The sequence below is a fragment of the Sminthopsis crassicaudata genome, chromosome 6, assembly GCF_048593235.1.
Source record: "Sminthopsis crassicaudata isolate SCR6 chromosome 6, ASM4859323v1, whole genome shotgun sequence".
NCBI classification, from domain to species: domain Eukaryota; kingdom Metazoa; phylum Chordata; class Mammalia; order Dasyuromorphia; family Dasyuridae; genus Sminthopsis; species Sminthopsis crassicaudata.
The window spans coordinates 153,449,017-153,472,427 of NC_133622.1; the positions used below are offsets into that span (position 1 = coordinate 153,449,017).

Here is a 23,411-nt window from a genome sequence, read left to right on the forward strand (position 1 = left end):
CTTCCTTCTTCCCTTCCTTCCTCCTTCCTTCCTTCCTTCCTTCCTTCCTTCCTTCCTTCCTTCCTTCCTTCCTTCCTTCCTTCCTTCCTTCCTTCCTTCCTTCCTTCCTTCCTTCCTTCCTTCTCTTCTTCCTTCTTCTTCTTGTCTTCTTTCTTTCTTTCTTTCTTTCTTTCTTTCTTTCTTTCTTTCTTTCTTTCTTTCTTTCTTTCTTTCTTTCTTTCTTTCTTTCTTTCTTTCTTTCTTTCTTTCTTTCTTTCTTTCTTTCTTTCTTTCTTTCTTTCTTTCTCAGATAGAAAGAGGAAGCATTTATTCGGTCTTTGCAAGGAGAGGCTCAAACACATCAGCTCAGTTTTATTTTTTGATCCACTTAAAGAAATTTATAATAAGGAAACTAATGGGGTGGAGGAGAAATCCCACATCTTTAAAAGGATAATTATAAAATATAAATTTTTTGAGGAGGACAGCTGGCAAAATGGATAGCATACAAGATCTGAAATCAGGAAGACCTGAGTTCAAATCCATTCCTAGAAATTTACTGGCTATATGAACCTGGGGAAATCATGATTCCTGCCTCAGTTTCCTCATTTGTAAAATAGGTATTATAATAAAAGCATGTAAATTTCTTCCCCCCACTTTTTCCTCCCACCCCACCTAGAGGTGGCTACTATTAGACACAAACATGTGTGTGTGTGTGTCTCTGTGTTTGTGTGTGTGTGTGTAAAATCATTCTATATATTTTATTTATAAATTCTTTCTCTGGATGCAGATAAAGTCTTTTTTATGTCACATGTACTTTATAGTAAGTTTAGGTAATTATAATAGTTAAAATGACTTAATAATAAATAAAATAAATATTTAAAATAGTAATAAAAACAACAGCAATAGCAATAACAGCAAACAATCTCTCCAGGTTGTTGTGAGAATAAAGTGAGATAATATTCGTAAAGTGCTTGGCAAACTTTGGAAAACTATATAAACTTCATTATTGTTGTTGTTATTTTTAAGTAATAGCAAATAAATTTAACTGCTAACATTGCAAGATATAACTCTTTTCATGGTTATTAGAAGTGCTCTGGGATTTCTCTAAGATATCTAGCTGCAGAGCAGGTGCAGAACTGAATCAAGGGAGGGAGTTTCCTCCTTCAGAGTTCCCTGAACCAATGAGATAAAAGATCCTAGCCCCTTGTCCACCTCCTCCCCCCCTATTCCCTACCCCACCCTCCTCTCCAGAGAGAGAGAGAGAGAGAGAGAGAGAGAGAGAGAGAGAGAGAGAGAGAGAGAGAGAGAGAGAGAGAGAGAGAGAGAGAGAGTCAGTCTGTGGGACTGCTGCAATCAGTCCACCTTCATACCCAGGACCTAAAGCCCAGGACAGCCAGTAGAACACTGGCAAGGTGAACACTTTTTATTGTTTATATCTCAGAGGAGTCTCCAAAAATGAAATCAATATCCAGTAGCTCAAAAGTCTTAAATTTTTGTCCATGCACTAATCTCAAGAGTTTGAAAACAGGGGGAAAGGACAATATATTTTTGCATGAGTGATAAGAAACAAAGGTTAAAAAACCAATTACATCCTTGTTCCAAGCTGTGGCTTTGAAAAATGGCACCTGTGCTGTGGTGGTTATAAACCTTTGCTTGTCGTCGGCACCTTTCACGACAGAGAATGCCTCCCTTCCTCTTCTTTGTGATCAGCTGAATGTGTGGAGGAACAAAGATGGAATATGGTTTTTAAATGGTGCATTGGTCCTTCTCTGTTTATCCCTGATTGCCTTTAAGAGGGAAAAGGCAATACAAATCAGAAGGGGGGAGAGAGAGAGAGAGAGAGAGAGAGAGAGAGAGAGAGAGAGAGAGAGAGAGAGAGAGACGAGAGAGGAGAGAGAGAGAGAGAGAGAGAGAGACATTTGATCAAATTGTGCAGACCAGAAAATCTCCTTTCAGAATTGCTGGTATTATTTTTTGCCACAGGAATTTTGTCTTTGCATTTTATCCTGGCTTTGGTCCATAATGTCCACTAAAAAATACAGTAGCTGTAGCCATAGATCAGATTTTTTTCTTTCTCTGGCTCTCTCTCTCTCTCTTCCCCCTCCTTTCACCCCCCCCCCAATCCCTCCTGAGACCTCTATGAGCTTTGACGTCACATGTGCTCCTTTCAGTTGCTATAGCAACCCCATTCCCCAAGCCTTCTGTCCCTTGCCTCTGGTAGGTTCCACAATGGTACAGGCAGCATCACGCTGCACAATGGTTTCCAGGCAGTGAAAGAGGGTGATTCAGCAAGCACTCTTCTTTTTTTTTTTCTCCCTCCCCCCTCCCTTTATTTTGATTTTAAGGGTGATACTTGCTACATGCTTATTTTTCTTTTGCAAATTCCTTTAAGTCTTGATTTTCAATTTCTGGGGCCTGAAGAATTTTATTATTGTGTTTTCTGGAAATCACCTTTTTATCATTAATTCTAAACAATTCCCCAACCCCCAAAGAAGCCCTTCCTCATTCCAATTTGGAATATGGTTATGAAAAGCAAGTAGAGATTCACTTGATGGTGCAAACAGTGCTGGACCAGGATCCTAATTCTCAGGCACGGCATGGTAGGTGACTGCTCCTTTGGAGTCCTGTGGTTGTTGTGTGGATTGTGAATGTTTGTGTCTCTGCAGGATGCAATGATAATTGCTGATTGCTATGGGTAGGGAGCTGGGTTGAGGAAGAAGCTGGGATGGGGAAAACTGGAATAATGAAGTAAAATGTTAGGGATGTAAGAAGACAGAGAGTTGGGACAATCTATGAGAGGAGCATCTTTTCCTAGACTTGGGTGTGTTTAAGCATTTCTATTTGAGGTAAGGAGAGAGGGCTATGGCAGGAGAAGCGGAAGGCCTTCTTTCTGTGACAGGAAAGGAAGGAATGATAGTGCTGAAATAGCTGGTGCATGGAAGAGGGAGGCTGATTCTCAGCCTTTTCTCTGAAATTGATGCATATTTTTAGGGAATGAAACAATAGCTTTAAACAATGTTTACTATATATTTATTGGATAATTTAATCCTTCCATATATGCATTGCATATACTGTATCTTTATAATAAGAAGATAAATGTTAACCCTATATGGACATGCACAAACATAAGATTAAATATTAACCATATATAGGCATGCACAAACATATGTTTAATAATTCTATATCTATCTATCATCTGCCTTTAGCTCTCCATTGCTTTCTTTCCAATCTCTGTCTGTTTCCTACTTGCTTAAGGAAAGTACTAGTATTGTCCTTGTATAACGATTCTGGGACAGATTTGGGCAGGAGAAAGAAGAGAGATAAGAGACTCCATTAGGAGATAATCAGAATGATTACAATTTTAGGTGCACAGGTAAGAGATTCATTGAAGTGAATGATTCTTCAGTACAAGATGCATTTTTCATTACAAGGTTTCTTTAGTTATGTGCAAGAACAGTATGACCCTTAGAAAGCTCAGACCTGATCAGAAAAACAAAACAACCTTGCTACCCACCCAGATGTAAACTTAGTGGTGTTGTGGACTGCAGTATATTTGTCAAGATCCAATAGTTATTTGTGACTGCTGCAATATATATGTATTTACATATGTAGGTACAAACACACATACATATAATACATACATATACGCACATACAACATATCTGTGTATATCTATGTCTATGTCTACACAGCTTGGAAAACCTTTGGCCCATAAATGCTATGGAAACTATAAAATTTTCAAAGTTTATTTTCCTTTCATATAAAAATAATGAGGATTGGGATTTTTTTCCTTTTCTCTTTGACAGATGTCTTCCTAGGTCCTTGGAATCTTGCTAGAGAGACACACTATTTACAAGGACTTCTCACTGTTTCTTTAATGCATCCTTTCCTTCCTCCTGTTTGTTGATTCTAACTTTGAGAAAAACATTGCAAGCAGGCAAAGGAAGGTAGTTTTAGAGGTCAGATTTCAACCAGATGGGCCAAGGGGAATGTTTCAAAGAAAATACACTAAATAGACATTGTCAGTTCATGGTCTCATTTATCCTTTCCACTTTCAGCCAACTATGCTGGTTATGGTAGAGGACTGATCACCAAACTTAATACAATAAGAACTGATGGACCTGTCTCATATTTCCTGGAATGGTTTAAGTTGTTATCATTCTGACTCAGGGAAATTTATTGCGTTAAAGCAGGAATTCTGAAACTGGGGTCTGTGAACTTGTATAGAAACTATATAGATAACTATATTTAAGTATAATTGATTTCTCTGTAATTGCATGTATATTGTTTTATGCTTTCAAAAGCATTATTCTGAGAAAGGGTCCCAAGGTTTCACCAGAATGCCAGAGGGTTCCATGACACATACAAACATTGAGGCCCTCCTTTAGAGGGAGAAGGAAAGATAAATGTGTACACCTGCTTTTGGTTCCACCTTTGGGTTTTCAGGGATTTGGGGGGGTCATGTGCAGCAATTTGGCTGTATTTAGTTCTCATCCTGTTCAGTTTAATTATTTTTATATAACTGGCATAAACACTGACTCATTTTATCACATTGAGCAACTGAGCTTTTTTTTTTTTTTCCTGTTCCATAATGGGAATTGAAAAGCAGATGACAGAGGTGGTTGGTATGTGACTTAGGAAAGGTGCTGAAAAGCTGTCATGTTATCTTAGTATTTCATCCCTTCATCTTCTTATTGTAGAACATCTTTAATTGGCCAGTTTTCTTGAAACATTTTTAGTCTATTCCAGGAGAAAAAAATCCTGCTGAAGAGCAAGGAAATATCTATAATGGAAAATTCATCTTCCTCTCACTAGGTGTTTGGACTTGACATAATGTTTCTCTTAGCAAGAGGTATACATGTGTGTTGGCTGGAAGGAGATGTTTGTGAGCAGAGAGTTGAGCATATTTTCTCTGTCCTTGTCTGTCATGTCTGAAGCTATTATTAATTAATGGTTTTGTAATATGCTCAGTGATTTTCAGGGTTAAAAGAAATTGTTAGTTGATCAAGGATACTGTAGTGTCCTACATGCAAATATTTTAAATGCAAGTAAGCGCCATCACAGTCCTTATGTCAGCATATCCTTTTGGAACATAAGAAGCAAGAACAATTTAGCTGTCTCTGCTAATTTAAAATTTTATCTAAAGTTTAAAGGCATATATTATCTTTGCTATAAACTCAGTGCAGATTACTTTTTTGCTTTATAAGAGAATCCAAAAGCTTACTTTGATAATGAATAATGAAAGACAACTTCTGATATTTCTTGGCTAAATGGGATCATATCCATCTTCCCTTTCTATTGCTGTTCTGTCTTTGGAGCACCTTTTCAACTGAAGGAGTTTCAATGGAATGACAAAAAGGTGAAAATGTAATGATGTCTTTTCTCTCTTTTTAAGTTTTTTATTTTTTATTTTTGCCACATTAAGGAAAAATTAAGGGATAGAGGTTACTAAATAAAATTAAAAAAAAAACCCAAAAACCAAAATTAGTCTCTCTATCCAGTATCACAATTCTCTCTTTAATAATTTCTTATACTTTTGGTGGAAATGGAAATATTTATTTGCACAAGAAAGAAGAAAGTAGTTTCTTCTACTTTTAAATGGAAAAAAAATGCATTTGCTGCAGTCTCCTTCATTACCCCTTTTTGGAAACACAGAAATACACAAACATGTACAACATTGTTTTAAATACTTACTGTTGTTCCATCTGTGTGAAAGGGGGAATGTGATTTGCATCATCCTTCTCAACTCAGTTGATATAGTCACAAAATTTAATTATAGCCCTTCTTCTGAAATTATTTCCAATTTAACTTTGATTTATCTAGCATGTACACAGTTTTGTGCATGTTGTTTCTCTCCATTAGAATGAGAACTCTTTGAGGGCAGGAACTGTTTTTGCCTTTGTTTGTGTCCTCAGTGCTTAGCACAGTACCTCGGGTATAATAAGTGTTTAGTAAATGCCTGTTGACTGACTACAGGGTATTAAATCAGTTATGACCACATCATGAAGAGTGAATCACTTTATGAAGTGTGAACCCCTTTCCCTGATAGAATTTAAAAGCAGCTATTGTATAAAGTTAAAATTGAATGCCCCTTTCAAGAACTTTAAATAGATATGCTCTAGAGAGTTCATTAGTTCTGAGGCAGGTACTAGTATTGCTTTTCAGCTGAGGGTATTTGTTTCTCTTCCCCATCCATTGGCCATGCAACTCTGAAGCAAAGTGATATAGAGGCAACCACAATTCAGTATGTTCAAGGACATTTATGCTAGACAGATGAATATACAGAGAGGTGGAAGTAGCTTCAAGGATGGTGACCTTTGGAATCAGAGAAGATTGCTGGCTATGTTTATACCCAAGAGAAAACTAGTCCTGGGGATTTTGATTTGTAAGGTTGAAAGCACATCAGTGGAAACTCTTATAGTATCAGGAGAACAGTAATCCCACAGGATTACTCATGGAACTTAAGACTATAGCCTCCTTTGGAAATTCAGTCTTTTAGTGTACATGCAGGTTGGGAGACTAGTCCCAGAGGGACTATACATGGGACTTGGGATTGATGGGGAATTTTTTTTTTTTTTTTTGCAAAGGATCAATTCCAGTTTTGGAGAAGATGGGTAAAGAAGAGATGCTTATTAGTAACAAATTATGCTACTATTGCATCTTTAGAATATTATTTTATGGCATTATAGAGGTCTATAGTGAGTCACTAAAGCTGATACAGATGACAAGTTATTATGTTACATGTTGATTTAAAAAAAAAATAGCATTAATTACTGGGGCCACCAAATTTTGAGATATTTGCAAATCTGTGTTTGTCCTATATTCACATATTCATAATAAGCAATGTGATGTCATGGATAAAGAGCTGGGGGAGTTAGAAAGACCTACGTTCAATCCATACTGGGTATGTGACTCTGAGCAAGCAATTTAATTTCTCACTGCCCTAGGTAACACTGTAAAACAAATTTTTAGGGAAGGTCCTGATCTACATTCATAGAACATGTCTAACCTATATTCTACATACATATGTGACATTGACTACTTTGGTTCTCACTACTATAAGGCCAAGAAGGGTTAATTTCACTCTCCTTCCTCCCTCCCCGGGTTCTCTAGTACTCTTAAGGAAATTTGGGGATATCTAGGCCAACCTAGCAGCTATCTGCTAAGGGCAGCTGGATGGTACAGTGAATAGAGTATTGTCTTTGAAGTGGAGATAGTTTTCTGAGTTCAAATCTGGCCTTAAACATTTACTGACTGTGGGACTCTAGGCAAGTCACTTAATCCTGTTTATAGTGGTAGGAAAAAAGCATGCCCATCTCTGACAATCAAAGAAAGCTACCCTAGCCTTGTGGTAGGAGATGCAGCTACATGTACCCATATGTATATAACATATACATATATGTGCCTATATTTGTATAAGGAAATTCCAAAGCTCTGGATGAATATATTAATTTTGATCAAATCATAAGATATTTGTTCTTCAATAAGGGAGCAATTTTCCTTTTCCTTTTTTATTTTATTAAAGCTTTTTTTTTTAAAAAAACATATGCATAGATTGTTTTCAACATTCACCCTTGCAAAATCTTGCATTACAAAATTTTTTTTACCCTCTCTTCCCTCCAGCCCCTCTCCTAGATGGCAAGCAATCCAATATTTGTTAAACATTATCAATTCTTCTATACATATTTCCACAATTATCATACTGCATAAGAAAAATCTGATCAAAAAAGAAAACAAAATGCAAACAAACAATAAGTAAAAATACTATGTTGTGGTCTCCACTCAGTTCCCACATCTTCTCTCTGGGTGTAGATGGCTCTCTTCATCACTGAACAATTGGGACTGGTTTGAATTATCTTATTGTTGAAGAGAGCCACATCCATCAGAATTGATCATCATATAGTCTTGTTGTTGCCGTGTATATTGATCTCCTGGTTCTGCTCATTTCTCTTAGTATTAGTCTCTCCAGACTGAAATCATCCTGTTGGTCATTTCTTACAGAACAATAATATTCTATAACATTCATATACCATAATTTAGTCAACCATTCTCCAACTGATGGACATCCATTCAGTTTCCAGTTTCTTGCCGCCACCACAAAAGGGCTGTCCACAAACAGTTTTGCACATGTGGGTCCCTTTCCCTCCTTTAAGAACTCTTTGGAATTATATTTATTTTCTTTCCTTTTGGTTTTTCCTCTTTTTTTTTTTTAAACTTTTATGATTGAATTTTGCTCCTGACGTAAATAAAAGTGGCGCTGTCCCAAGCTTCCTGTGCAACTCTGAGCCTTGGCTTTGAGCACAGGGAGTCCTTGTATTTGCAGGGGGTAGCTTTGCCTGCTCGTTTCAGGAAACAGCCTGGTTTCCCAGAGTTTGCTTTTGCTCCTTTACTGAACCAGGACTGAGGATCTTAGTTGCTGATTTGTCGTGACTAAGATCCTTTCACCAGTTTTCCTGGAGTCTATCTGATCTGGGCTGACTACCTTTTTTACCCCAGTGAGACTGACTTTTCTTCTTTCTTCAGTCTATCTTGACCTGGAAAGAGGTCAAGACTGTTCAGAGGCTTGGTTTCCTGTGGTTTTTGAGGGAAACTGGGAGACCTTGACCGACTTCCCAACTTTACTCTACCATTTTGGCTCCTGGTGATTATATCCATTTTAGGTAGACACTTCCACTGATGCAGATTTCAAGCCCTCTGCAAATTCTCTTAAGATTTGACTTGTCTGATTTCTTAGGGTCTGTCAGAGTTGTCTTTCATTGGCTCAGTCTTCCAAAAACCAGTGTTAGAATCATTAGCATGATGAGACCCTAGAGTAGGCTTTGAGAAAAACTGTTAAACTATGCCTTATATGGTGAGATCATCTGTTAGAACTGTGGCAAGATGGTGTTCCAGTGCCCCTTATTTTGATGAAATGAAGGTCAAATAAGTGATGGCAGACATGACATAAGGCTTTAATCCAAGTCTTCTGATTCATAATCTAGTTCTCTCTTTTGCACTGAAAAAGCAAATTGAAGTTTTGTGTAGGATGTAGAAGACCCTTACCCAAAATGACTACTCAGAGATCACTCAAAGTAGAAAGTAGAAAGGTTGTTTATTAATCCTCAGGAGGATAAGCAGCTCCACCACAAGATAAGGAAAAGAGAAAGCTCATGGTAGGAGGGTTAAAGAAGTAGCCAAGATACACAGCTTTTATACAAGAGATTACATCACAAGTAAGAGAGCATTGAGAAGGGTGGGGGAGGCAACTAATTGGTTATTGCTATCTGGAGAGTTTGGAATGGAAGGTTTCTGTTTCCTGAAATCACCTGATTTCTAGGAAACAGAAAATCAGGGTTTTAGGCTTTAGATAATCAAGCAGACAGTAGTCAAGCTAATAGACTAAATATCGATAAATGTCAAATGCTGATAAATGTCATCAGCTCCGATTAAGTAAATATGTTTATAGCTGGCCAACGCTCAAATCAATATGGGCCTGCACATATTATACAGATCATAGGAGAAACACAGAAATAATGAAAATAAAATAAAGAAAAAGAATTCACACATTCCTGTAAGTTCTTCACCTTATCTCTCTATTCCACACAGGTTTTAAAAGCAAACCTTGGACATAAAGAATTTTCATATTTCTGTGAAGATTTTTATAGCATAACTAATGAACATGGATATTACCATGAACTGTATATGTTGTCATGAACTGTTCTCAGTTTCTTGTTTCATGGTATCTTTGAGATAGCCCTTTTAGAAATAATGCTTCTACCTTTCTCTCAGGGCTGAAAATGGATGTTTTGAACTGGAGAAAGACTATAAACCCTCTATAGTCATTCATGGTTTAATTGCTTTTAAAGCTGCATTGTGTACAGTCAAGGTTAAACCATTTGATTAGGGTGAGCAAGCTACTTTCCAGTGTCCTTGTAGGAAAGTATAGCTTTGCAATTCTTTTGTGGGACGTTTCTTCATTGAAAAAAGCTCAGTGTTCTAGCTCTAGAAATATGCCCAGCCTAACTCACAGAGTAGTCAATCTGTCAGTCAGTCAATAAACAGTAAGTGCTCATTTTATGACATAATTCTGAGACGCTGAGCTTAACTTTTTTCTTTCTTTCTTTTTTTAAAATTTCAATCGTATTTTATTTTTCTAATTTCATATGAAATAGTTTTCAGCATCATTTTATTATTATTATTTGCTGAGGCAATTGGGGTTAAGTGATTTGCCCAGGGTCACACAGCTAGGAAGTATTAAGAGTCTGAGATCATATTTGAACTCAGATCCTCCTGACTTCAGGGCTGGCACTTTATCCACTGTGCCACCTAGCTGCCCTTCAGCATTCATTTTTGTCAAATTTTGAGTTTCTGATTTTTTTCTCCTTCTTTCCCTTACTGCTCTCCTGCCTAAAACAGTAAGCAATCTAATATAGGTTATATATGTATAATCATTTTAAACACATTTCCATATGTTGTGAAAGAAAAATCAGAAGAAAAGAGAAAAATCATGAGAAAGAAAACAACAAATAAAAATGGTGAAAATATTGTGCTATGATCTGCATTAAGTCTTCATAGTTCTCTCTTTGGATGTGGATGGCATTTTATGTCCCACATCTATTGGAACTGATTTCAAGCACTGCATTGTTGAGAAGAGCTAAGTCTATCATAGTTGATCATCATATAATCTTGCTGTGTACAATTGAGCTTAACTCCTTTGAAAAAAAAAATACACACTATCAAGTTGGATTCCCAGAGTGAGGCTATCTATATCACACATATCTTTCCAGTGCTATTGGCTCAGGCCTTCATTCTAAAGAGTTCTCTCTAATATTATTCACCAGTGCTTAGCACTTCTGTGTATTTTAACTAAATAACATCAGTCAACTTTTAAAGGGGGATATTTGCTGAAAAGAGAGCAAGAAAAAACATTACAAACATTTTCCCTAGTGCCTGATAGCATACTATTATTTACTACTACTTTGATCCCTGGGGAGAATGGAGTTAAACTTAAAAGTTGCATCTATAAACATTTGCCCCATCAAGGTCACCTCTCAATGCAGCAAAGCCGATAGATGTGTTGTTGTTCCTCCCTCTTTTTATCTTTAATACACTGCTATGCTGGGTCAAGCAAGTTATTTGGGACTTTGAATCTTATAAGGTTCATTTGTCATAAGAGCTCATGTGGCTTTCAGCTTCCAGGTCTGATGATTTACTCTCACAGCCTTTTTAAGCTCAGAGGGTTAGGGGTTGGCTGATATTCTTTCATTTAAGAGAATGAAATAATAAATGCAGAGGAAATAAAAACAACAACCCAGAAGCCCATGTTCCTAAGCCACATGGTTAGCCAGGTGGGGATAGATAACTAGAGAATTCTTCCCATCCAGAGGCTTATGCAACACAGCAGGAAAAGAGGGAGAGAAAGCCTTAGTTGATTAGTGCCTTTTGAATGCACACCCACTTCTTTCTCAGCAGCCACTCTGTTTCTTCTCTATTTTCCTTGTTTCCTCTTGTGGTTAGCAAATAGGAAATAGTTGCTTCAGATGAGCTTCCTGCAAATGATCATAACAGATGGGCTTGGCCAGTTTCCTGTTTCATAAGAAATGGTAAAAAACAAACAAACAAAAATCACAAAACACCCAAAGAAACAAAAACCAATCTTTACCCTATAGTAGCTTACATTCTAATGAAAGAGACAATTTGTGAATATTTAGGTACATACAAGATATATGGTTCCTTGGATGGTAATCTTGGTGCGGAAGATACTGACATAGCTATAAAACTTGGAAAAGATTTCCTGTAGAAACTGGGATTTGAGATGATTCTTGAAGAAAATCAGAGAAACTAAGAAGAGATGAAAGTACTCCAAAGATAGGGCTCTTCTTCTCTGGTTAGGATTAGCTAAACCAGTGCAAAAGAAAGGGAAGATTGTAGATAATGTGTGAAGCCCAATAAAGGAGGTCAGTGTTTGGAACGAAGTGTTAAGAACACTCAGAGAGTAGGAAGGATGCAAGTTTTGAAGAACTTTAAATGCCAAATAGAGTATGTTACATTAATCCTTGGTATTTGTGGACCACTGGAGGTTATTGATCAGATCTGTTCTAGAGAATCATATATCTAGAGCAAGACAGGAGCTAGGAAGTCATTGAATCTAACCCTTTTATTTACAGCAAAGGTTACATACATCATAAGTCCGGAAAGTTATGTACATAATAAGTGGAATAGCTAGAATTGAAACTCAGGTGCTATAATCCCCAATTCAACATCCTTTCGCCAGTTTATATTTCAGGCCTGATACTGTGAATAACTGGAAAATAATTTAAAGTAATCTTTGTTTTGTTGTTATTACCAATTGGAACTATTTTTTTTTCTTTTTATGCTTTTCATTTTTTTATTCACATGATCTGCCCAGTATTTATATGTGTTTCAAAATAATGTCATATACTTTGAAGTTGAGATTTCTTTAAAGTACTAAATTTCCTCTTTCTTTTAAGATTTATATGTATATGCATTTGTGTATTTGAATGTGTATACATATGTGTATTTATATGTGCCTCTATATTATGTAGATAGACATTTGTATTTATATGCATATATGTATTTGTTAAAGAATGTTTTTATTCTATTTTTTCTGTTACATGTAAAATTAATCAACATTAAACAAAATTTTTTTTGAATTCTAAATTCCCTTCCTCTTTCCCTTACGCTCTCCTTGAAAAGTCAAGCCCTTTGGTATAGATTATTATATGCATATTTAAAAAATAATTTTCTGTCTTCTTTGTGAATAACACTATGCTAGAAGAGTATGGAGAAGAAAAATAGCATGATTTAAAGAACTTATAGTTTAATTATACATTTAAATATCAATGTAATACAATAATTATAATATAATATACAATGTACTATTAAGTGCCCAAATGACTGCTACAATAACACTCTTCTGAGGAAGCAGATACAGATACTGACTGGGTTAGTGTCTGAGGGCTTCATAGTGTAGGCAGAACTTAAGATTTCCTCTGAAGCAGGGTAGAGTCAATTGTTACCAGTTCTAAAGAATTGATTGTTAAATTTTTAGTTGTGATTATTTACATCTCATAAATTGGCAAATGCTACAAATTGGGGCTTGATTTATTGTTTGGTTAATTGTCTAGGCTTAAGAAAGTGATTCTAACTGGATAAAAGAGAGTATGTGAGGTTATTGCCACAAAGGTGAAAATTAAATAGTAGAAACGTATAAATGTAGTGCCTTTTCAGCTTCTCAACAAATATAGTTTTCTTTTTTATTTATATATCAACATGTGACCAGCACAAGTGTGACTTTTCTCGGACACTAGAAATTGTATCCTACACTTAGAATAAGAAGCAATCTCAGAGGCTATCTAGTCTCCATTTTACATATGGGGAAACTGAGTCCCAGGGAAGTTAATCATTCAAGATTACAGAGGTAGTAAAATCAGAGGTAGGTTGTGAACACATGTTCTCTGATAAAGGACCTCATGATTTTTCCATTTTGTTTCCTTTGAAATGATGAGGAAATGAGAAAAAAAACACAAATGTAGCAAAGATTAATTTAAATTATACACAGTCTCTATTTTCTAATTTCTTTTATTTGTTTTGTTTTCATTAGAGTTTTTGTAGGGAACTTGAAGTGATTTTCTCTGAGACCCAGAGAAAGAAAATTATCTTGGTTACTACTGATTAGACAGAGAGGGCATTGACATGAGTGGGAGTGGGAGTGCAAATCAATACAAATAACTTTTTTTCTGCGTTAAATGACTTTTGGAAATGGTCTCTTTGTGTATATATATGTATATACATATATACATATATGTATATGTATATACATATATAAACATATATACACACACTTGTTTTTAGATTACTTAAAGATCACTCATTAAATATCTGATATTTATTTCCTGACCAAAAATTCCTACTATTCCTACTATCAAATCAAATAATATATCTGAAGCACCTTCCAAATGTAAAAGAGCCACCCAGATATCAGCTATTACCATACAATTTTGTGTGATCTTAAATCTGACACTAAATAATTCTTAGCTTTTCCTTCAGTTTAAAGACATTTCAAAGCAAAACATATGTTGATTTGGAAAGTACTTGCTGTTATTGACATTTGGACTCTTAATTTCTTTACTTTTTTTCTATTTGGAATAAAATTCCTTTTTAGGTGATGAAACTAAGCATATGTATCTTTTTATCTTTGTGTTTAGGGCTAGAGTTAGAAACTTACATCAGCAGGACTGTCTCAGATCTCATTATGATACCATGCATGAAGCTGGTAATTTAAGATCATTTCCCATATATAAGTAACAATAAAAGCAGTGGTGAGTTGTAGCACTGAACAGAAAAAGTGGGTTGTAAAGGGTATGCAATATGTGTGTATTATTATATAGTTATGTGTGCAATTATTATATAGTTAAATGTTTAGTCTGCTTTTCTGAGGAGTTATTCTTTCATGCTTTATATTGTATGTTATGCTAATGCATTAAAATGAACATAGATAATCAAATGACAAAATGTTTACATGGTGATGTAAATAGTGCTGTAAATTTGGTTTCAGAGAGATACTTTCTGGTGGTAAAGTAATAATGAGGTCCTGTTAGACCTGAAAAGTATTCCTGGTAGTGCTATTGTTTCTTTTTAATGTCCTTTTGATCCTATTTATAAATTAGCAATTAATGAAGACAAGCCACATCACATTTTTAAATTCATTCTTTGGATATTTTAAACCTCTTTGTTTAATAAAACTAAACATCCAAAAAATTATCTGTCCAAAGTTTTTTCCTTATTTGAATAATCAAAATCTTATTGTATTTTTTATTTCTTAAAAATGTCGGTATACACACAAACATACTTTAAAAAATCTAAATAGGAAGTGCTATTTAGTCAAACTGACTTTTTTTCTTACTTCTTTAGACAATTGGGCCTTAAGTTAACTTACCCAGAGTTACAGGGCTAATATTTGAGTCTTGAGTTGAACTCAGGTCCTCCTAACTCTAGGCCAGTGCTCCATCCCCTGCATTTCCTAGCTGCTCCAAAAATGACTCTTGAAAAGATGAAGCAGTAAAAATGCTATCATTATGAAATAGGCCGGAACAGTAAATGCAGTAATACTTCATATGTACAGTAGAAAAACTTTTGGACTTGGAGGAACAGGACCTATGTTCAAAGCCTATATCAGCCACAGACTAGTTTGCACTATACTGGCCAAGTCTTTTGATCTCTCTGGGCCTGAATTTCCTCACAAGTAGATTGAAGGGGTTGAATGAAAAACTCTAAATTATCTTATAGATAATTATTTTGTAAATTATAAATTATCTTATAGATAATAAACCCAAAATGACAAAGTTTGGCCATATCCATGATAATTCTGCTTGTATTTATGTGGGGAAAAAATTAGTGTTTTCAGGACAATGATACATGCTTTGGCTTTAGAAATTCTGCATGAGCATGGCTCTATACTATAGATGCAGTGTGAGAATATAGAAGTAGTTCTGGCTTTGAGAGATTTCTAGAATAGGTAGGTAGGGAGACAAATAATGTGCAGAGGAAAAAATTAGAAAACACGTCAATATGGCATATACTGTTGAATATGCCTCTTTAAATGGTACATTTCAGTAATTCATGGTCCTATAAGTTAAAAGCAGTTTAACTTGTTAGAGTTGTTGGTGTTGTACAGATGACTTTGGGTTTCCCAAAACTTTACTAATGAATTATAACCACTGTCAGACTCTACCAAGATGGAAAAACTTTGAGCATGAAGCAAGTATGCTTGATATAGGATCAGCATAAAACTAAGTATTAGGATGGCTACTCAATGATGAATTTTCAAGTCATGGTAGCTCTCAATGACCTTTTACAAAGTCATATTCAGTGATATTCTTCTATTCAAGGAGTATCAATACTGATGTAATCACAGGTCATCATAGTAGAAAGAGCTCTGGATTTGGAGTTAAAGTACATGGTTCAAATCCTGTATTTGAACTTATGTTTGTGACCTTGGTGAAGTCACTTAATGAAACTCACTAACTGGGCCTTATAGTAAGCAAGAAAAAAAAGAATAAAAAAAGAAATTGAGGGAAAGAAAAGAGATCAAGTGATAGAGACAAAAAAATTATTTTATTTATTTTTATTTTTGTATTCATTTTTCCAAATTACCCCCCCTCCCTCTATTCCCTCCCCCCGATGACAGGCAATCCCATACATTTTACATGTGTTACAATATAGTCTAGGTACAATACATGTGTGTGAATATCATTTTCTTGTTGCACAATAAACATTAGAATCCGAAGGTACATGCAACCTGGGCAGACAGATATTAGTGCTAACAATTTACATTCACTTCCCAGTGTTTCTTCTCTGGGTGTAGCTACCTCTGTCCATCATTGATCAACTGGAAGTGAGTTGGATCTTCTTTATGTTGAAGATTTCCACTTCCATCAGAATACATCCTCATACAGTATTGTTGTTGAAGTGTACAGTGATCTTCTGGTTCTGCTCATTTCACTCAGCATCAGTTGATTTAAGAAACAAATAAATTAGAGAGAAAGGTTGGTATCTCAGAGAGAGCAAACATACATACAAATATAGAATTAAATGGGATAAGAGAGATGGAGAGATTCATTCTATTTATACAAATGCAATCAGTGGTACATCTATATAATCAGGTTCCTCATCTGTGAAATGAGCTTTAGAAGGAAATGGCACACTGCTACAGTATTTTTTCCAAAAAAGCTCCAAATGAGGTCATGAAGGGTTGGATATGACTTGAAATGACAAAATAACTGGAATAATCAGTGGTGCATCTAATTTTTCTATAATTGCAAAAATATACTCCTGATATTTGTAGAAGCTCTTAAGAACAATGATCTAACTTTTACTAGTGTTGGAATTCTTTAGTTTGGTAGTCAGGCCTGGACTGTTGGTTCCATGAAGGCCTTTCCACAGGTTGAGCCAAAATGGCCTTAGTTCCAAATAAGAAGAGATGTGGTAAGCCACAATGAGTTCACAAACCCCTTCTAACAGATCTGTAAATAGCACCAGACTGAATCCTAAAGGAAAAATACAGAAAAAGTAATAGTGAGTCCCTTTGTCCAGCCTATCTCAGCATATGGAGATATGAGGACTGTGGAAATGGGGTCCTGTGAGTAGCATGATAAGCACTCCTGTGACCAGGTAAGAGAAGGCCCAAGAACTGGACTAGGTCACTCCAAGATTGATATCAGGTCACTGCTATGAGGACAGACGCCAACTTTGTCACATACTACACTGGCTCACAGAGCAGAGTGAGAAGAGGAATTGTCCACAGTGGTTAAGTGCTTTTCATTTTTTGGTAAGAAGGCCCTAGCTTAAGGACTAAAAAAGGAAGAAGTTTAGAAGTCAGAAGCAGCAGCAATTTAGCTCAGTTACCAAATTCAAAACAAGGTCTTACTTCCAGTATCTAACCCAGCCAGCAGAGGAATAACTAAGATGGAAACTCAGACCAAATAGGAGCCTATCATTCTATAATTCTGAATCAACAGATTTTTCCAGCTGGCATATAGGAAAGTCTGGCAGTATTCTATCCTTGCACAGAAACAAGCATGTCAAAAATTTGCAGAGCTCAAATGAGATTAGCCTGGATTAAATCACTTTGGGAGCACTTTCCAGAATTTCCTTAAGGTCCTGGAACACAATTATCAATACTCTAAAAAATGAAAAGAAATGAGGGTTACAGAAAAAAGAATTGGAAAGGGAAGTAAGAGCTTGTGATAAGTTACAAATACTTGTCCAAGCATCAGAGACCCTGAAAATTCAAATGGACCAAGTAGAAGCCAATAATTTCATGAGACAAGAAGTGTTTAAGTCAATAGGCTTTTTTTCCAAAAAAAAGTAAAAGAAAACGTGTTTCAAAGAAAAAGCAACTGACATATAAAACAGGTTGAAGAGAAAAAAAATTAAGAATCATTGAACTACCTGAGCACCATGACCAAACAAAAAAAGAGCCTAGACATTATATTTCTAGAAATATTCAAAGAGCCAGATGGCAAAGTAGAAACAGAAAGAATCCTCCAATTACCTCCAGAAAAAAATCCCAAAATGAAAATTTTTAGAACCATCACAGACAATATCTACAGCATCTAGGTCAAAGAAAAACACTGCAAACAGTGAGAGAAAGAATCCAAGGAGAGAAAAGCCATAATCAAGATTAAATTCAATATTTATTCATATTATCCCACTAAGGGATCATGGAATGATGATTCTAAAAGACAAAAGATTTCAGCTTACAAATGAAAAATAGCTTTACTCAGAAAAATGGAGTATGATGCTGTAGGGCTAAAAAAATGGATTATTAATGAAACAAACAACTTCTATGTATTCTGAATGAAAAGTTCATAGCTATGAAGAAAATTTGAAGTTCAAGTATAATGGTAAAGAGCCATATAAAAAAGGTAAACATAAATTATCTAACTAAATAAGAGTGAATTGCTAATTTTCAAATAGAGGGAGGTGATAATATACCCTCTCTGAACCCTAATATCACCAGAATCCATAGAAGAAGTTTCTAAGACCTGGGTTTGTTTTTCCTTGATGATCTTAAGAATGAAAAGAGAGGGAAAGGAATATACTGAGATGTAAGAGAAAGAAAGGTTAGAAAATATCTCACATATTGAGAGTATACCAGTAGAGATCTATACAAGAGGGGACATTGGGCAGAATAGCTGAAATTTTATAATAGACAATTTCAATTCTCATTGAAATTGATCAGAAGAATACAAATATATACAGTTGGGTACAGAAATATATCTCATTCAACAGGGAAATAGGAGGGAGCAAGGAGAAGAGGGAATTAGGAGGGTAAGTTAAGGAAGAGAACAATTATAAGTAAAACACACACTGTAAGGATGTACAAAATTACTTATAGCTCTTTTTGAGGTGGCAAAATTGAATTTAGGGGGTACCCATGAATTAGTGAAAAGAACAAGTTATGGTTTATAAATGTGATGGAATACTACTTGCTAAACTAATCTGTGTGATGACCAACAAGAATTTCAGAGGACTAATAAGGAAATATGTTATCCATCTCCTGATAGAAAGTGAAGAGCTCAAAATGAAGCATGAAACAAAAAAAATTTTGAACATGGCCAAAGCAGATTTTTATTTTGATTGACTATGTTTGTAAGGATTTTATTTTTCTGATATTTTTAATTGAGTTGTAGAGATGGGTGATTTGAGTGATAGGATGAGTAGGTAGCTTTTAGTTAATTACAACAAATAAATTTTTTTTTTAATGAAAAGACTTCTTGACAGGATTATTCCTTTTGCAAACCCTCTCCAACAAACAATGGACTTGATCAACATGTACTCTGTGAAAGGTGAAGCTGTGATTCTGTTTTCATCCCTCATGAAAAAGAAAGAGGGGACAGAAAGACCTATGGACCCTGGAAATGTGGTTGGTTCAGAATCAGTTATACTACATCCCTTTCTTTTCTTCTCTTTTTTTGTCTTAGATTACTAGGGTATGATCATTAACAACACTGAATATTCTATAAATTTCTCACTCCCTTCTTTCCTGGGTAGTGACACTACATATTTTTTGTGCTCAAATTTGAACTGATGTTGCTGGTCCATCCAGCACAGGATGATTTGGAGAGTACTAAGCACCAGAAATGTTCTTCCCACCCACATTTCTCAAAGGATACTTCAAGATATAGAGAAGGGACTGTAGGAAGATGGAGATATGTTAGGATTAAAAGGAATCCAGATGTCATAAAACACTCCAATTAAACTCTAAAAATGTATGAGAATGAACAATGACTCAGTCAGCTAGAATTTTAAATTATAATATTTTATTTCCCCCCAGTTACATGTAAAGACAACTTTTAACATTCACTTGAAAATTGCATTTTAAATTTTCTGGTTTCCTCCCACATCTTCCCTTCCTTGAAACAGTAAGCAATTTGACATAAGTTATACATGTTCAATCATGCAAAACATATTACCATATTAGTCATATTATGAAAGAAGACACAGAACCTAAGGGGAAAAATACAGAAAGTGAAAAATAATATGCTTAGGTTTGCATTCAAACTCCATCAATTCTTTCTCTGGAAACAAATAACATTTTTCATCACGAGTTCTTTGAAATTGTCTTGGATCATTGTTTTGCTGAAAATAGCTAAGATAATCACAGTTGATCATTTATATAATATTGTCATTATTGTATACAATGTTTTGAATCTGCTCACTTCATTTTTCATCAGAAGAAATACCTAGCACTAAGAAAAGAAAGAAGAAAAAAGTAACTTTAAATACAAGTAAAGCAGGACAGGATGGAGAGAAATACATAAGTAACAATTATGAATCATGAATATGAATGAGACAAATTCAATAAAAAAAAGGAAAGCAGAATGGCTTAGAAAGCAGAATCCAAAAATATATTTTTTATTTAAAAATTTCTTATTTATTTAGTTTTTAGAATACATATTTTTAAAGAAGATAGATCCTTAAAACATAAACATTCGCCCAGAACTAAAATGAGGAGCTGTTTCAAAATATTATGGTTCAAGAGAACTTAAGAAAAGAGTAACAATCATGATTTCAGACAAGGTGACAATAAAAATAGACATGATAAAAAGAGATAAACGTGGAAACTGCATTGTGCTTTTTTATTCCAATAAAATTTTTTAAAAATTAATTTTCAATATTGTATTTTATAGATCAATAAATGAAAAATGGTCAAATAAAGTTGTCAAAACATTCACACAACCAGGGGAAAGGGAGAAGGGAATAATGATGAGCCCAAACTAAATGACATTTCAGCAAACATAGTAGTTATGACTATAACTTTTCTGAAAGTTTATTTATAAAAATAATACATTACATAGTTTCTTAGCCAGAGTGGATTGCTTCTGGCCCCACCAAGTCTTTCAGGTATTAGTGGTATTTAATAAATTGTATTCAACCTCTGACATCAAAGTATCCCACTTTTGGTACCTAAAGAACCAGACATGTAGCCAGATGAGCAATGGAAATTTTATATAGTGAGATGCCAAAATACTTTAAATTTAAAATTCATTCTTCAGCAAGTATTTTTTTTAAGCTGACGTTTCTCTAACCATTTTAAAAGTTAGCAGAGTCATGATGTAAATCTGGACAAAGAATATAATGATATGAGAGAAGTTAATCTGTGTTGTGTTCAAGCTGCTTGTCCTTCTGGATGAATGTCTCTTGTCCTTCACATTGGTTCCCAGCTGACTCTAATATTCAGCTACCTAGAATGAAAGAATCTGACCAGATGATTGTGGACAGTGCTATTAATAAGATAATAAGACGGTACAGTACAATACCATATGAATACTTAAAAATTAATGGTATTCACCATATAAATATTTAAAGGAAATGGATAATAAAATGTATCATCTGGGAATTTCATTGTACCTCTTTTTAAAAAAACTTTTTATTTTCAAAATATATGCATAGATAGTTTTCAATATTCACTCTTGCAAAACCTTGTCTTCCAAAATTTTTTTCTCTCTCTTCCTCCTACTGCCCTCCTCTAGATGGCAAGTAATCCAATATAAATTAAACATGGGCAATTCTTCTATACATATTCTTACAGTTATCATGCTGTACAAGATAAATCAGATCAAAAAGGAAAAAAATGAGAAAGAAAACAAAAAGCAAGCAAACAACAACAAAAAAGTGAAAAAAACTATGTTGTGATCCACACTCAGTTCCCACAGTCCTTTCTCTGGGTGCAAATGATTCTCTCCATATTGGAACTGGCCTGAATCACCTTCAGGCCATCAGAATTATTGTATAATATTGTTGTTGCTGTACAACGTTCTCTTGGTTTTACTTACTTCATTTAGCATCAGTTCATGTAAGTCACTCCAGGACTTTCTGAAATCATTCTGCTGGTTGTTTCTTATAGAACAATAATATTCCATGTTATGGAATGGCTTATTCAGCCATTCTCCAACTGATGAGCATCCACTCAGTTTCTAGTTGCTTGCCACTACAAAAAGGGCAGCTACAAACATTTTTGTACATGTGGGTCTTTTCCCCTCTTGTATGATTATTTTTGAGGATACAGGCCCCAGTAGAAACACTGGTGGATTAAAGGGTATGCACAGTTTGATAATCCTTTGGGCATAGTTCTAAATTTCTCTCTAGAGTTGGATCAGTTCACAATTCCATCAACAATGTATTAGTGTCCCAGTTTTCCCACATCCTCTCCAACATTCATCATTATCTTTTGTTGTCATCTTAACCAATTTTAGAGATGTGTAGTGATACCTCAGAGTTGTCTTAATTTGTATTTTTCCTGAACAATAGTGATTTAGAGCATTTTTTCATATGATTAGAAATAATTTTAATTTCCTCATCTTAAAATTATCTATTTATATCCTTTGACAATTTATCAACTAGAGAATGTCTTGTATTCTTATAAATTTGAATGTACCTTTTTTCAATCCCATACAAATTTAACCAAAAAAAAAAAAAAAAAAAGAACTGACAGAAAAAAATGGGTAAGTTGTTCTGAGGATGTCATTAATTAGAAAAAAGTCATTATGTATGCCAAAATATTTATAGCAGCACAAATTCTCAATATAATTGCAATCTAGCAATAATAATTTAAAAGAACACTTTAGTATTACTAACAATAAGAGAAAAGCAAATGAAAATAGTTTTGAGGTTTTCCTTAGCACTCAGCAAGCTGAGAAATTGTCAGCTCTGAAAAAGTAAACATTCTGGTTCAAATATTTATTAGGTACCTTACTGTGTGTTAGGAACTGTGATAAGTGCTGGACATTAAAAAACAGGCAAAAGACAGACCCTGACAACATGTTAAAAAATGTACAAAGTATGCTATATATATAGGAAATAGAGCACTAGAATTAATAAAGATTGAGGAAGACTTTCAGTGGAGAATTATGAGAACAGAGATGGTGAAAAAAATTTATCAGAGTTGATGAGATTGTCAAGTAAAGTAGTATAGACAGAGAGAAGAGGCTCCTGAGATATATCTAAGGTGAGTAAGTATTATCTGGAAGGATTTCAGCAAAGGAGATTGAGAAAGGAACACTTAGAAAGATGGGACAAGAACCTGGAGCGAGTGCTATCTATCTAAAGACTTAGAAAGAAAAAAAAAATGTAGGAAGAGACAGCAATTTATACTGTTAAAGGCTGCAATGATAATGTGGTTTGAGAAAAGATTTTTTCCAACTAGGAGATCATCAGTAATTTTAGAGGTAGCTTGGAACTTTATCAGTGGTACGGTGAAAGGGTTGAGAATAAAATAAAAGAGAAAGTGGAGTCAACCTATTGTGTACAATCTTTTTGACAAATTTAGCTACAAAGAGCAGAAGAGATATAGGATGATAGTTGGCAAGAAAGACCAAAAGAGGGTTGTTTCAGATTGGGAGAGATGAGCTTGTCTGTAGGATGTA

The 23,411-nt window shown here is 34.9% G+C and overlaps 1 protein-coding gene across 7 annotated transcripts in view; it reads left to right on the forward strand.

Annotated features, from left to right (window-relative positions):
• The first annotated feature begins 2,172 nt into the window (after positions 1 to 2,172).
• MAPK10 (mitogen-activated protein kinase 10) overlaps positions 2,173 to 23,411 on the forward strand; it is a 165,362-nt gene continuing 144,123 nt past the window's right edge. For 6 of the 7 annotated variants that reach the window (XM_074276307.1, XM_074276308.1, XM_074276304.1 and 3 more), the window contains exon 1: positions 2,173 to 2,579. Coding sequence is in view for 3 of the 7 variants with exons in the window: in XM_074276302.1 (XP_074132403.1) it covers positions 2,577 to 2,579 (3 nt within the window). In the remaining 4 variants the exon portion in view is untranslated. The remainder of the gene's footprint in view (positions 2,580 to 23,411) is intronic. The other variant, XM_074276312.1, reaches the window with a different exon arrangement.